The following is a 17,148-nucleotide window of genomic DNA, read 5'->3' as shown; positions in this document are numbered from 1 at the left end:
TCTGGTTGTTCCTCCCTGTATCAGCTGTACCCAGTGGTGTAAAGTAACTAAGTACATTTACTCAAGTACTGTACTTACATAAAATTCTGAGGTATTTTTTTACTTTACTGGAGTAGTTCCAGTTTTCAGTACTTTTACTTCTACTCCACTACATCTCAGAGGCAAATATTGTAGTTTTACTCCACTGCAATTATTTGCAAACTTTAGTTGCTAGTTACTTTTTAGATTTTTATTATTATTACAAAACATACATTAACCACTTCAGCCCTATATACATTTTTGAAAATAGCCGATCTACAAGCTCACGCAACACATTGTGAGCTTGTAGATCTGCTATTTTCAAAAGATTTTTTATACATTTTATACATTTGAAAACTTGTGAAATGGGACACTCTGCATAATGAGTACTTTCTACTTTTGGTACTTTAAGAACATTTTGATGCCAATACTTTTGTGCTTCAAGTAAATCTTGAATTCCGGACTTTTACTTAACAAAGTATTTCTACATTGCAGTATTGATATTTTTTACTTAAGTAAACAATGTGAATACTTTAAGCACCACTGGCTGTACCTCATGCAGTCATTAGAGCCTTGGTCTATATGAAGAGGAGCTGTCTCCAGTTGTTACCATCCCTCTCCAGCGCCCCAGCAGAACAACAGCAGCCTTTTGTGTTCCCCTTAGTTTGTAGTTATGGTTTCAGTTCAGTTATGGTCTGTTTATAAGTATGGTTTTGCCGGTTGGGAATTAAAGCTTTAATTAAATTGCTTTAAGTGATATGTTTCATTAAAACAAGCTCTATTTTGACTTGTTTTCATTTCCTTTCAACTTTCATTGCAATTGTGCCTCTTTTGTTTGTATTGTCTTTTTGTGTTCATGGTACAACAAGATACAAGAGTTGTGGCTTTTTTGGAGCGGGAACTTTGGGGGGTGGGAGGGGGAAGATACAATATTTTTTTAATGCTTTTGTCTTATTGACCTGTATGTAAGAAAAGAAAATACCTATAAAGAAACCTTGAATCAAAAAACTAGCTCTATTTCATTGTCTTTGCTAGAGTGTTTGTGTTTGTTCAGTATCAGGGGCTTTCCCATCTCCCCAGCTCTTTAATACACAGAAAATACATTTTCAGGTTGGGACACCAATTTTATCCATTCAGCTGAGAGTGACACAAAACAAGAAGCAGACAAAATTAGAATAGATCCTTATAACATTTACGCTGATAAATGGGTCTCCTGATTGGATGACTGGTGTCCCATCTGAAAATGTGTTTCATGTTTAATAAATATCCGGAGAGAAAAGGAGGAGACCCGTTACAGACTAATATAAATACCTAGAGCTTTAACTTTTGAATAAAACACTTTGTTTTAACCCAAAAATATCACTTACACTACTAAGAACTGCATTGGACTCTGTAGGAGTCCTAGCAGGTCTTTCAGAGTAGACTAGTCTTGTTAAAGACATACCCATCATTGCACTATGTTCTTAGATTTTACTGAATAAAAAAACAAAATACACTCTGGAATTTATTGTCTTATCATTTGATACAGTAACCGACAGCATAAAAAAGCTCAACATGAGTTACATGGACTTTGATGCTATAAAAGGTACTGTAGGCTTACATTTGCGGTGTTTGCAAATATTATGAGGAAAATTACTATGATGGGTTAAGAAAGAAATTAAATATAAATGTACTCTGAAACATGCTGATAAAATGTAATTGAATTTAAAATAAATAAAGCTATTACTTTATTTGTTTTGCATATTACTGCATTAGTAAATCATTCTTTGTGTAACGTTTCATAGACATGTGACTGTACAGTATGTGCCAAAATGGAAGATCTTGTACTTTTGATACTTAAATTGTAATACATCTATAGTAAATTTGGAGCACATTAAATTTGCAAATTCGACATGTTCTAAGCAAATGCAATAAGCCCTTCCCACATCACATACATACATGAATCAATCGAGTTGGGAAAGTTGGAATCATACATTTCTATCTAGGACCTAGGAGATAGAAATGTATGATTAGGATCTATGTGGCGTCAGAACATAAGGTTTAACATCAAATGAGCACACAATCCCTCAAGCCACATACTTTGTTTTCTGTAAGTGCAAGTCAGAACTGGCTTGCCCCCACACCCTCAGGATTCTATATGATATCAATTCAAGACACCTATAGACAAATTCAACTTAAAGAGGTATTATAGGCCTACATGCAAGTCAAATAATCTGTGACCGACATCAATACATCCCTAAATCATTCAATGTTATATACTGTATACGTATTATGTATTTCTTATATTTATTTATATTTAATGTACAGAGCTCAATGATGAGGAACCATTTGCCTGCATGAAATATTGTTTTGCAATAAGTTAGCATTCATGCCCATATCTAGAGCCATCCAAATGACTGTAGTGTACACCAGCGGTTCTCAAAGGGGGTCCGCCCCAGTGGTCCTTGAGGGGGTTCCAGGGGGACCCCCAGCAAAATGTGTTACAGAAAAAAAAGTGAAATACATTTTTATTTTATCCAATCTGTATGATATAGCATGTTAATACAATATAACATTGTATCAACATTTAACCATTTGTTGTGGTTGTATTTGGTCTCCCTGCTCTTCTATTGAGGCATTTAGATATCTAGGTTGGACACAAATTCAAAATAAAATGTCTCCCCAGAGCAAGCAGGCAGGCTCTATTCGTTCAGTGGTTTAAAAAAAAAAACAGCACTTGCATAGGAGACCTGAGTTCAAATCCGGGGTAGAACAGGACAGGAAAGTTACATAGTGCAGCTTTAATATAGCATTACAATCAATTTAACCACTTTAACTCTATTTTATATTTCGGCTATTCCAACATAGCTGATCTACAATCTCACAACACATCGTAATGCACTGCGTGTAGATCGGCTATTCATTTTTTTTAATAATTCATACTTTTTTTTTTTTACACAAATCTTTGTACCAGGGAACCCTAACCCTAACCCTTGGGTTCCCTGGTACAAAATTTATTCAGATAGGGGTCCACGGTCAAATACAGGATCATCTAAAAATAATTGTGGAAAAAACTTGTTCCTCAATATAATTAAAAAAGTGAAACTTTCATATATTCTAGATTCATTGCACACAAAGTTAAATATTTGAAATCTTTTTTCGTTTTAATCTTGATCATTACAGCATATAAGCATATATTTCAATTTCCACGATATTATAATTTTGTATGGGGATCTGTAAAATTTTGAGGTCCTTGACATGAAAAACTTTGAGAACCACTGGTGTAACGCAACACCTTCATCCAAAGCATTAACTCCCATACATATCAATCCACAAATGGCAACCAAATGACTACCAGCAGTTTAAAAACAGTTGTGCAAATACATTGTATGTTAAATGTCTTCATAACAGAAAAGTAGTGGGAAAACAAGTGCGAAATCCAAGACCACGGTTTCAACATTGTGTTGCTAGGAGACGTGAAACCCATGTCAACATCCACATAAAAATGATAACGAATAAATTAAACAAAAGCTCCGGACCGCCTGAAATCATCTATCTGCTAGATGTGAAAATGGCTTCCTGGGACTGTGTTTTCACGTAGAGCAAAAAGCCAATATAATCAAACCACTTTAAGATAGATGAAACATGTTACCTTATTTTGATGTCAACATTACATCTCTGTGCTCATTCATGGTTTTGTGGAGTTTGGGTGCAGAACTAGAGTAAAGGTCAGATAAGGGGGGTTTGAATGCCGGGAACGGCTGCTACTGGTGGCATTTGTATTAGAGAACAGTAAAGCCGATCAGCACAGCAGTCATTAGTTAGATTATAGTAGTGGCTCTGCTTTTGGTCCGTTAGCCTGGTTACATTTTTGGAATGGGTTTCGAGTATACTGTTCACTTTACTAGCATTGGACTTAATAAAGATGCTCTTGTAAAAGCACCTCGGCGGATTTAAAATATCACACAGAGAACGGGGGGTGGGGGACGACGACATATAGAAGTCATTATTAGTGGTAGAACTTGAAAGAACAGATGTGACTGCCCACACCACTGCCTACGAGATCCTCAGTTCACTGGCAATGCAACAATGTTGTTTCCAGTGCTTATATTTTCTAATAGCCCTTACAGACTACGTGTAGATGTTTGTGTGTTTTGCAAGTATTATAGTTTAGTAAAAGCAATTGCTATTCACTTCAAGGACATTAACAGGTGTACATGATATATTATTCTTGCATTTGACGACTTGGACACCCTAATGTTAACTTGGTTTGCTTTAATCATTCATTAATACTTGTCCTGTATCAGTGAATAACGCACCTATACTGAACAATCGGTCCTCATTGAAGTGCAGTGACAAATGTCTTATGGTTCCAAACCAAATTATTTTATTACAATCACTAGTTAATTTGATTTTCAGTAGAATCACACACAGAACTTTCTTTCCTTTTGGATAAGTGAGCATCTTCAGTATTCAGTCACATGGCTGAAATTAATTGCTGTAATGATTCCTCCTTTAAATGGGTCTTCCACTGATCGCCAAACGTACAAGATATATTCCTGCCTTGGGATTTCCGAGATGTTCTCAAAGCAAGTAGCAGAAGATGTTTAAAGGAGGAGCCCTAAATATCAGACAAGTTTGAGTCAGCTGTCCGCATTAGAGTTTAAGAAATATTTTGCTTTATTGAAGCAGATGCAGAGAACAGCCATGGGAGTCAGTGTCATGTGTGAGTCAGTGTTGGAATTAATAAGCTACCATCATGAACTAAGCAGTATGATTACAAAAAGACGGCCTGATTATTTAGGCTGTCCAAGGATGGTTGGGTATTACATCACCGATTACACTTAAACCTGATTTAGACTTAGTTGCATGTTGCTGTCACGCACCAAAAATGGCAGATCTACAAGCTCACAACGTGTCACGCTGCAACACGTTGCGAGCTTGTAGATCGGCTATTGGTGGTGCATAACACACACGCACAACTAAGTGTAAATCAGGCTTTACATATGCCAGGACATTGCCCTCACCTCAGTAAACAATATCTTTAGTTTGAGTGATACAGTGCCGGTTGAGTGTTCCAATTAGTTCACTGACAAGTCAAAAATTCATGAAAACAGGAAGAAAAAAAACAACAACACTCTTCAGTTTTCAAAAAGGTTCCTAGCTATAGAGCAAGGATGAAACGCAGGACACAGTAACACAGATCCTTTAGAAATGGACAATGCACACAACGTTCCACTTTTTCCTGGGAGAGCTATGTGCAAATCTTTCCCACGAATAGGCTCTATTCACAGCAGCCATATTATGAAGACATTCACAGGTGTTACCAATGATACTAATGAAGGCTCTGTTCCATTTAGTGTAGCACAGTGGTTTCCACGACCCCCATAACTCTGAGAGTGTACACCTGTAAGGGGCCATTTGGAAGCCCATGAGGGTCCCTGGACCCTAACTGTAGACCCACTGCACTGGTGTTTCCAGTGGGCCAACCTGCACAATATCAGCACCCTGACTCTGTTTGACCAGAATGGAACAGAGCCTTCATTAGGATCATTGGTAACACCTGTGAATGTCTTCATAATATGGCTGCTGTGAATAGAGCCTATTTCCTTCATTTAGCCTTTGCCACAGGGTGAAATGAACAAACTGAGTTAGAAAACGTACGAAGCAAACAAGCCTAACGCCCACCACCCCGACAAGGGGACAAGAACTGCCATCAGAACCGAAACATGTACAGTACCACCGGCAGAGGAAGTCGTGTGCATGTATGCATACAAGTATGCATTCATCTGTTTGTTTACCTGGGAAGACAGGGAGGCAGATGAAAAGTGCTTTTTTAGAAGACAACAAACTTTTTTTTTTTTTTTGGTTGAGCTAATACAGATACAGTCATATCTACAGTAGAAACAAGGGACAAAGACAGACACAGGAAGGTGGAACTTCCACTCGTTCTGTCGCAGACAGTTATCTTAGTTATTTACAATTTGTCATAGTAGTAGTAGTAGTAGTAGTTGTAGTAGTAATAGTGTTCTTCATTATTCTATCCGTGGTGTGTCTCCAAGAGTCTTTAATGTACAGAAAAAGGCCTTTTTCTCCTCAAAATCATGACCGTCCTTTTTCCCTCCAAACGCGTCCTTCCATGGTGTTTATGGGGGGAGGGGCAGAGAAGGTTACTGGGACCAGTGACAAAGGATGAGGGGGAGCAGGGCTTTACGCTGCAGTTCTCCGTCTTAACGGTATCATGTATCCGGGAGCTGGTTGATGTCGGTCAAGTTGGTGTCGTTGAGGATGATTTTTATCCGGTCCAAGGACTCCGCCTGTCTAATTCGCTCCATCTGTACCTGGAGGCACGGATGGAGAGCAAGGTTATTTATCATTAGTTTTTATTTTGATTTTGTTTGGACTTTTTCAATTTCAGTTTAGTTTAATGCAAAAACAAAAAAAGGGGGGAAATGGTCGATCTACAAGTTCACAATATGTCACATCGCGAAGAGTTGTGAGCTTATAAATCGGCCATTTTAAATTGACGCGATTTTGGCCAACAGGGATTAAAACTGGCACAGCTAAATTACTTAGTTAATTAATTCGTTTTGTAAACAGTTTTGTAGCCAACTATAATAACCCTGATGCACAGTCAGAACCACTGGTGTATGTATGCTATTTCCTCTATATGCAAACCACGCCCATCTTTTGATGTCCTCCCTTTGGCTGGGTGAAAGTAACGTGCACCCACTTTACATTATGTAGCTAGCTAGTCCGCTAACGTTAGCTAGTCTAAAGCGCACAATCATTGTCAAGGACTATTGTGCAATTTTGAAGCGGGTGACAGATCGCATTCTGTCCACCACGGTTTGCCAACTCATTGGCGGCTTGCTCGGGCACGCCTCACAAGCATCAAAGCCGCGGTCGTTGGCACACCTGCCTTGCTGTCAAATCATGTAAAAATCACAGCGAAGGGGGCATGGTTTGCATAATTTGTCAAGAGTTTACAGCATGCACACTTTGGCACACACTATTGAGTTGCATATGAGACCATCACATATATCACAACCTCGTATCTCCATATTTCAACTTTTTATGCTTTTGTTTTTTCGTAAATTAATGTTGTATACAAGAGTGTCCTAGCCTGGCTCCAGACCATAGACCCCGCCCACTTCACTTCAAGAGTGTCCTAGCCTGGCTCCAGACCATAGACCCCGCCCACTTCACTGAGTGGACATGAAGCTTCAGGCTGATAATCAGGCTAAGAGTGTCCCGCAAAAGTAGCAAAAATAGCTTGATCTACAAGTGGTTAATTCTGTCTGAGGGTTTTATAATATGTATACAAATGTATACAAATATTTTGCCACTAAAAAGTATTAACAAGAGCTTGTGACTAAATAATAACTACATTGGATCCATGGGGACACCTTTTTCTCCATTTCCTGACAAGTAACACTATCCTGACCCTTCCTCTTAGCCTTGCCTACTTGTCCATTATTTGTACGAGCTCTTGTTTTATTGGATCTTGTTTACTTGATACTTATTTGTTTTAGCTCTTGCTCATTTGATTTTCCTATTTGTCTCATCTGTTTAAGAAAGTAGGTGGCTGATATATAGCACTTTCACCTTAGCGCTAGGTATACTCTTAGTTTTAGAAGAGAATGCACTTAAGACTTCTGGTGATTAGTAGTTTTCTTGCCTACCTACTGTATGTTGAATGCACTTATTGTAAGTCGCTTTGGATAAAAGCGTCTGCTAAATGACTGTAATGTAATGTAATGTAACCGGTTTCCGCCTGACAGCAACGATAAGCTTCCATTTCAAATCGTCTGCCGAGCCAATCAAACAAAGCTATGGGAAAATTAACCGGAACAGAAGTCGCAGGTACAGTATGTCACTTTCTGGAAACCCGGGGTTACAGTTATGCTCAGAGCCTATTGTGAAATATTAAAGCTACAATAAGCAATTGCTGACCACTAGAGGGCAGAGTAAGTTAATTGTTTTAACTGGATATATTAGGCCTGTAAAAATACACAACATATGCCTCTACTTTGAGGGTGGTAAGCATTCATGTTTATCGGCAGCGCAATTAATGGGTTCGGACGTTTGCTAAACAGCAAGTGTTACCGATACAGCTGATACTAATGAATTAAGATGGTGAGCCTAATTAAAAGGGACAACCCAACACACAAGAACAATGGCTTTTATTGCATTTTATATTGCCAATTGGGTTTATGTGTTGTATCCAGTCTATGTGGTCCTACAAATAAAGGGCAAGAGGGACGTGATGTTTATTTTCCAGTTAGATCAATCTTACACATTGTTAGCAGAATACTACAGACACACTCACATCCACAGGGACTGTTTCAGTTCACAATATTTGGGGAACTCTGTGCATACATGTATAGAATTTGTGAAACCCTTGAAAAGAGGAGGCCATAGAGACCGGATACCTTTACAAAGAGAGGAATATTTGATTCATTCCCTTAATACAGAGTTCCCGAAGGGGTTAAATGAGAATCTCTGAGGATTTTACAGTGTAGATTGGGGTCCCAGAGATAAAAACATATCAAAGGGTCGTCTGTGGCCTAATGCATATCAAACTGGGGGTCCTTGAAATAAAAAAAGAAATAGGTTGAGAATCACTGTACTAGAGCAGTGGTTCTCAAAGTGGGGTCCGGGGACCCCTAGGGGTCTAAATGATAGATAGTTGGGAACCAAATGGACCCTTATGGGTCTGTAACTCAGAGAGTGTACAAATGGAACCAAATGGATCCGTTAGGGTCCATTTGGTTCCATTTGTACACTCTCAGAGTTTAATTAATTAATTGATTTTACAATATAAAATGGGGTCCCAGAGATAGAAATGCCATTAAATGGGGTTCCGTAGCCTGCATAATGCATGTCAAACTGGGGGTCTTTGAAATTAAAATGGTTGAGAATCACTGCTAGAGCCGTAAAAAAATCTTCTCTTGTGGGGGTCCCCTGGCATATCTTTTCAAAATGGGGGTCCGCGGGCTAAAGAGTGTCAATTTGAGGGTCCTTGACATGAACAGGTTTGAGAACCACACTGTACTAGAGCATGCGTCACGGTAATGGCCAAACGGCTGCTTACCTGCAGAGTCTGAGAAAGCTTGACAAAGTCCTTTTGCACCTGTTCACTGACGTCTAACTCTGTCTGCAGCCGCGAGGCTTTGTCTTTCTCCTCCAACGCTTGGCTCTCCAGCGCACTCTGGAACCACAGGCACAGACACAAGTAACATGAACAGTGGTGGAAAAAGTAGTGCCTTTTTTTTATCAATGCTGCAATAAAGAAATACTCTGTTACAAGTAAAAGTCCGGAATTCAAAATTGACTTGAGTAGAAGTACAAAAAGTATTGGTATCAAAATGTACTTAAAGTACCAAAAGTGGAAAGTACTCATTATGCAGAATGTTCCATTTCAGGTTATGAAATGTATAACAATCTTTTGAAAATAGCAGACCTACAAGCTCACAATGCGTCGCATCGCGACGCATTGTGAGCTTGTAGATCGGCTATTTTCAAATGGCCGAAATGTTTATAGGGCTGAAGTGGTTAATGTATGTTTTGTAATAATAATCAAAATCTACAAAGTAATTAGTAACTACATTTTTCAAATAATTGTAGTGGTGTAAAAGTACAATATTTGCCCCTGAGATGTAGTGGAGTAGAAGTAAAAGTACCTGAAAATTGGAAATACTCCAGTAAAGTAAAAAAAATCCTCAAAATTGTACTTAAGTACCGTACTTGAGTAAATGTACTTAGTTACTTTACACCACTGAACATGAACACACTCAAACGGAATTTGGGAGGATGGCTTTTAGTTTTCGTTATTGGAAATCGGCTCCAGGAGGACATTAAGCTGGAGCATTTCATCCCTTTGGGGGGATTTTAAAAGTTCAATACAGACTTAAAAACTGAGGTCTGATGCCGTTTCACTTGAGTTTGTATTCATGTGTCATTCGTATTTTTTCTGTGTTTTATTGTATTTTATGTTGTAATCCCTGCTTCATTGCTTTCTTGGCCAGGGCTCCCTTGTAAAAGACAGACAGACACACACACACACACACACACACACACACACACACACACACACACACACACACACACACACACACACACACACACACACACACACACACACACACACACACACACACACACACACACACACACACACACACACACACACGCAAGTAATAATGGCAGATGGCTGCAAGGGAGGAATAAGTGATGGGAGTGGGTGCCTTGAAACTTGAAATCAATCTCTCCAGTTCTAGGTAGATACAGCATGTTATAATGAATGATACCGCATATAAAGTCCAACACGCATAAAATATTAATGTTGCACAAGTCCGATTTGAGTAAATAATCCAATATGAAACCTGGCTGTACGCTGTTGAATTGCATTACAGCTACAGCCCAGAACTTATTGGAATGAAGAAAACATTACTTTACGCAATCTGTATGGTACGACTGACAACGTCAATAAAGTCAAAGCAGATGCCGCATTGGAACTCTAGAGAGTTTGTACACTCTCGGAGTTACAGACCTGTAACGGTCCTTTTAGGAACCCCCTCGGGGAACCCTGAATGTCCCTGGACCCCACTTTGAGAACCACTTTAGACCGGTGGTTCTCAACCGGTGGTCAGGGGACCACCAGTGGTCCTTGAGGAGGCTCCAGGTGGTCCACAGCTAAATGGAGATTTGGTAACCAAATGGACTCTTATAGATCTTTACTGTAACTATTGAGAGCGTAAAATGAAACCAAATGGTTTCATTTTACTCTTTCAAGAGTTAAATTATTGTTAAACATCTGCATTACTTAATTTACAAGTCTACACAATTAGACAATGTAGAAGAATTGTTTTTTTGAACAACGTTGGCCTGTTATCTCTCATGTGGTACCAACATTAATTAATACAGCACGGAATTGTAGACACAATCTTATTTTGGGTCTGAAATGCTGAATCTCATCAAATGGTGGTCTGTGGCTCAAATGCCAAATAAATAAATAATAGACCTTGCTATGAAAAGGGTTGAAAACCACTGGTTTAGACAGTTGTCTCGCTACCATGGTTGTAGACATCGTTGCAATTACCACTCTCTGTCAGGAGAGGGAGACAGCGGGCATAAAAGGTTACTGATTGTAGAATTACATTTAAAGAAAACGTGACCCTACGGAGACATATTATGGCCGTTTTGTCCCAGCTACGTGTAACAAGCGCTGCTGACCTTGGCAGTGGTGAGATCCCTGAGCTGTTGATCCAGACCAGTCCTGCCAGCCTGCAGACTGTTCAGTGCTTCACTCCTCTCTGCCAGGCTGCTCTGCAACTGGAGAACAAAAAGTGGGTGGACATTAATTCTTAACCACTTAAGCCCTATATACTTTGTTGTACAACAACAACATTGATTGACTGAATAATTTATTTGCAGTTTGCAAAAAAAAGCACAGGAAAGTACAGTTCAATTAAAACCCAAGAAAGCCTATGGCTTGTTTCCATTGGGGTACTGTGTACTCAATTCATAGAGACATTTAATGACAGACAGATATACACTACTATGCAAGACATCATAAAAACAGATTGAAAACAGAAAAACTAAAATATGTACAGCAAAACAGTAAAACAGGGGGGGGGGGGCTTTGACTTTTACAGGGGCCAGTTTCGAATTGCAGCCACCTGTAGGTACTCTTTTAGAGCGGTTTTGAAGGAGAGTAGGGTTTTACACTCCTTCGTGGCTTTTGGTGGGGCATTCCACATTTTTGTGGCATAGCAGGAGAAGGAATTCAAACCCTTGTTATAGTGCTTGAATTCGTCAATTAATTGATAAACCGCCACTGTTCCATCACCAGTTAAGTCATCATGACGAAGTGGGGACATTCCGTGCAGAAAAATGTGCTGATTTGAACAGCTCCTGTATCACGTTTCATTCACAAAGTCACTTTGTCCCCCAGACAGTGTACCATGAGGATTCTAAACTTCCACCGCATGCTTTTTATCTTCTCTACAGCAGAGACGATGCAAAAAAACTTCCAGGCCTCAAGCCCCATTCTCTACAAATCACTGATTTTCTAACTTTATGTGCCTATAGCAAACTATTGAGCAAGTCAGAAGCTCTCAAGGTACACCTGTAATCATAGCAAAAATGGCATATAATGACAGGCCCAAAATAGGAACACCACATTTAAAGTGGTTCAAATATTGTTTTTCAAGTTATATAATGCTTTGAGAAATTAGTACGTACATATATATATATATAATAATATATATATTTTAATATAGTAAATTAAAACATAATTAAAAAATGTTGAATAGTTGTATACTGTATATGGCAATAATAATGTGTAGTTTTCACAAAATCCCAAGGCACGTCTGGATTTGTCTCACGGCACACTGTTTGGGATCAACTGCTTTATACAGTAAAATCCTTAGTGAAAAAAACTCAAGACAGTGTACAAATGGAACCAAATGGACACGTAAGGGTCCAATTTGGTTCCATTTGTACACTAAATTAACACTACGTGTTTTACTGTGTATGAGCTGAGGCAAAATAGTTAAAAGTGGAAAAACATATTTCTCTGGTCATGAAAAAAAAAAGCATGAATAAATAATATGTAAAGAACCGTGAGATGGAATGGGTGTGAGGTAATGCTGCGTCATATCTTAAGAGTAAATATAAATATGAAGGGTAGCATAAATAAAGAGTAAATACCTGTTCCTTCTCTGTCTTTACTCGCTCCAACTCTGTCTTCAGACTGGAGAACGACGCTGTGGGAATAAGCATCATGACAACTGGTTACCACTCACTCACATGCTCTGTATTCATGCACTGCAGACTCCTGGAAAACGGTGTTGATTTACAAACAACATTTCAAAACTGTGCCATGTGGGAGGGAGGGTGGGGGTTAAGTGGGCAGAAGCTGCTTCACTCAAGAGGGTGTGATTTTGTGAGTGAAGGGAGATAGAGAAAAATAGACAGTAGACACTAGACAGATGGAAAGGAATAAACATAAGAGAAGGGGAAGACAATCTACTGTACTGTACGTGTCAAACCACAAAAGCTATTAGACTAACAGACTGAGCCATCAAGTGTTAATAAACTAGAAATTCAAACATACGCCATGGCAAAACAACGTTCACACTAAGCAACAGACACAGTACTGTGCCAAAGCGTTTAGAGCTAGTATAGGGTGCAAAAACCTGTGACACAACACACATGCTATTGGATACAGTACAAGCACCCCAGAGTTAAGACTAAACAAAGCACAAGCAGCTTTGAGTCAAGTTTATTTATCAAAAGGGTTGGTCAAATCATGCAATCTGATTGGCTGATGGATATGGTATAATAACCACATAACATGGCTAATGAAGGCTAATATCTACCAGTTCTAGGTCATTCCGTGGCTACGGAACACTGTTAGGATACTAACTGTAGACAATAAGGTGAAATCCACATCAGAATTTAAGATCAACTGGGATCTCTGTGTAGGCTTAACTATGGAGGAGACGATAGAGCAATATCTCTGTTAAAAAGTCCTCCTTCAAAGGACAACGTGCAGCAATTCATAAATTATGTCGAAAAAGTTTTTAAAAAATAAATATTTTTGTGTATTTTTATATCAAAAGGTCCAATGTTGATTACTTCCTGTCAAACTAAAATCACCATCAACGGGTAATAATGCATTTTAACCAATGATGCACCTGTCAATCAATCTTCCACACAGAACTAAGTGTCATTATGTTAGACATTAGATGTGATATAATGGTTAACACCCCTTAGATGTGATACATCATGGTGAGTTATTGCTTAATTAGGCAATTATGCCGCTAATAATGCTGCTACTGCCTGATGTACAGGAAATGACAGCATTTATCAAAACCCGCTGGAAGCAATTGCTGTGTGAATCATTCACAAACAAGTGAGGAGTGATGTAAGCATTTTTAGGTCTCATACAATTAGTAGTCTGACAGCTACAGTATTAACACACACACACACACACACACACACACACACACACACACACACACACACACACACACACACACACACATACAGTGAACTCGTTGAAAAATGTGCTTCATACCTTCCAAGATGTCTGAACAACAGTTATCAATGGAGAAGAAAGAAGAATAGAAACATGGCTATGAATGAAAAAGAAAATATCTCCAGAAAGGGTGTACATATTGATAAAGGCAATGTCACTCTGTTGAACACAGATGTGAACTGTTCTGGCCACCCGCATTTTACCTTGAACAACAAGATTCTGGAAGATGTTCTTGTACTATAAATGAAGGCTGAACATGGCTTATCTAAATAAAATGTGGGCAACAAGTACAACATAACTTCCCATGGCAGCAATACAGCCTCTGACATGGGTCTTTTAAATCTATTAGTACGCAATATGCATGCATATCATATTACAGATGAGAATATGCCTTTGGTATTGCACAAATCAACCATATATTTCAATACTGCGTAAGTGTGCCTTCATAGAAGGTTTCCTCAGTCTATTAGAGACCAGTTAGGGGATGTGCGAATACTCCCGTGTACATCTGGGCAGCTGCTCAAACTGCTAGGAGGGTGTAGGCTGAGCTGGTAATAATGGATGAAAAAAATGTTTTTAGGTAACTAGCTCGCTAACTGACAGCTGTTTCTCTGATAGTTTACAGTATGTGATGTTCAAGGACAACGGTTACAAACCAGATGTGTACAAAGGTTTAAAATGGTATTAATGTTTACATCAGTGGTTCTCAACGTGGGGGATTTGGGGAGCCCCAGGGGTCCTTGAGGGGGTCCCACCAAATTGATTGATAGTTAGTAACCAAATGGACCAGTACCGGTCTTTAACTCACACAAATAGAAGCAAATGGACCCTTACAGGTCCATTTGGTTCCATGTTGTAATGTACACACTATCAGAGATCAATTACAAATGAGGATTTCTAGATTGAGGTCCCAAAGGTAAAAAAATCACTGGTTTACATCCTGGAAACCTCTGGGATGACTGGTAATTTGGGTGGAGTACACAGATGTGGTGGACCGCTCACCAATCTCCTCCTTGCAGCTTTCTATCTCCAACTGCAGGGTGTCCTCCAGGTTCTCCTTCAGACACTGCTCTGCTTGGAGCTGCTCCTTCAGAAACAGGATCTCGGCCTTCAGCTTCTCCTCCAGGTGGTCCGCAGCCGTCCTCATCGCCACCACGTCCTCTCGAAGCTGCTGCACCAACGCTTGGAGGTCCTGGCGGGACAATCCACACGTTTTGTTTTGCTAAACTGGGCTGTCGCAAATAGTTTTATTTCTACCAAAAAGTGGCGATAAAAGATAGATCGAGGGGGAAAACCGTTGGCTACATTTAAATCAGTTGATTATTAGTGGAATGAAAGGCTTTCATGTCACTTCTCATGAGGACACCATGACAACGATCAAATAAAGTGTGACGCCAGAGTTGTAGAGTTGACCTACGTGCGTGCTACCGGGCATCTGGAAGTCCTCCTGCTGTTGGAGTTCTGTGTGCATTCTGTGTTTGCCCTGCAGGCTGTCGTTGTCCCTCTGCAAGCGGCTCAGCTCGTCTGCAACCTGCGCCCTGGACTGCAACAGCACCGCCTAGTACAGAGGTTCATAAACCTTTTAGCTCGAGACCCAATGGAGACATTTGATGTCTCCCCGCGACCCAAAGCTAGTGAAAACAGCCGATCTATAAGCTTTCAACGCATCGCATCGCGACGTTGAAAGATTGTAGATCTGCTATTTTCACTATTTCTTAAAAGTTAATTTATGGAATTTCTAAAGATTTCTTTATGACATTGAAAATGTTTTGAAATAATACTAGAAAATTAAATGTAGGACACGAAAAGTAAAGGGATTTTTACTTGAGACCCATAAAAATAGGTCCGCGACCCAACCTTGGGTCCAGACTCCCGACCCACTGTTTGGGAAACAGTGGCCTAGCATAAAGAGCACAGAGTCCAGTCATGTGTCACGGTTCACTTCCCCCTTTTATAATTCATGGACAATGAAACCAGCCAGGCTACCAACTGGACAGGAATTCACATACGGAAATAAGCGCTTGCTTGGAGCCCACATGCAATTGAACTGACTGGGGTTCCCAAAACTTTGTCAGCTCGAGACCCAAAAGACAAAATTTGATCTCTTCCGTGACCCAAACGTATACATTATGAATTAACCACTTAAAGGGCAAGACCACTTTGGTAGAGGTTTGGGTTGTGTAGTCACCTTGCCATGATGTAACTCCAAAGGTGGACAAGAAATTTAAAAAAAAATGCTCCATTAATTAGAAATTGATTATTCAAAATATGCTCCTCATTGTATGGTAAAACAGCTCTCAAAGTCACTCTTTTAGCACATAAACAAACGCAAACAAAGTTGATTCAGACAATATAGAACATCACCAAACCCAATACTGTTTTTTTTTCATATAAAAACGTTAACTTCCTGTTGATTTTACTATTTTTATTAGGAAGGAAACTCGGACTGGATCCGCGGATCCGGATCTTCAAATAGTAAAATCAACAGGAAGTTTACGTGCTAAAAGAGTGACTTTGAGAGCTGTTTCAGCATACGATGTAAGCCCTATTTCAATAATAGTGAAAATAGCTTTTAAAAAAAGAAAAACAGGATATTTACAGCACTTCCAAGCACATTTTTATGACAGGGAACTGCTCCTGTATTTAAGAGGGGAAACACTCTCCAAATGTTTTGTCAGATCCCTTTATTTTGAGCGGGATTTGTTTTGTTCTGGTGCAGAGGTAGACAGAGACACAGACAGACAGAGCCTGGGGAGTGACTCGGTAATGTGGTGCTGCTCACCATTTGTTCTTGCGTGTGTCTCTTAGCTTGACTGAAAGCCTGTTGCAGTGTGCTGAGCAGAGTCTCTGACTCCTGGACTCTCTGCATGAGGGCAGATACCTAGGAAACATCACAGAAACAACCATCTCATCTCAAAAACACAATAACAGAAAGCCCTCCAAATATGAATCAAGTGGCCAACACATGCCAATGTATAAAAAGGCACACATGTCAAGTTATCAGTTTATTAACACTGTTTACACATTCCTAGTGGCTCACATAGCTGTGGTTTTCTATATAAAGCATCGAGTTATGCTGCGAATAATTCTCCATATTATCA

The 17,148-nt window shown here is 39.5% G+C and overlaps 1 protein-coding gene across 1 annotated transcript in view; it reads right to left on the bottom strand.

Moving 5' to 3' along the window:
• Positions 1–3,887: 3,887 nt before the first annotated feature.
• rabep1 (rabaptin, RAB GTPase binding effector protein 1) overlaps positions 3,888–17,148 on the bottom strand; it is a 39,351-nt gene continuing 26,090 nt past the window's right edge. Inside the window, exons 12-18 of the mRNA XM_084073438.1 lie at positions 16,830–16,928; positions 15,465–15,605; positions 15,050–15,239; positions 12,715–12,770; positions 11,236–11,334; positions 9,095–9,211; positions 3,888–6,338 (exon numbers count right to left, since the gene is read on the bottom strand). Of these exons, the coding sequence (XP_083929564.1) occupies positions 6,237–6,338; positions 9,095–9,211; positions 11,236–11,334; positions 12,715–12,770; positions 15,050–15,239; positions 15,465–15,605; positions 16,830–16,928 (804 nt within the window). The 3' untranslated portion in view covers positions 3,888–6,236. The remainder of the gene's footprint in view (positions 6,339–9,094; positions 9,212–11,235; positions 11,335–12,714; positions 12,771–15,049; positions 15,240–15,464; positions 15,606–16,829; positions 16,929–17,148) is intronic.

This window comes from Gymnoscopelus microlampas (assembly GCF_963454915.1).
Source record: "Gymnoscopelus microlampas genome assembly, chromosome: 12".
NCBI lineage: Eukaryota > Metazoa > Chordata > Actinopteri > Myctophiformes > Myctophidae > Gymnoscopelus > Gymnoscopelus microlampas.
Note: the sequence above shows the minus strand (reverse complement) of the source record. Positions and strands in the feature narration are given on the sequence as shown.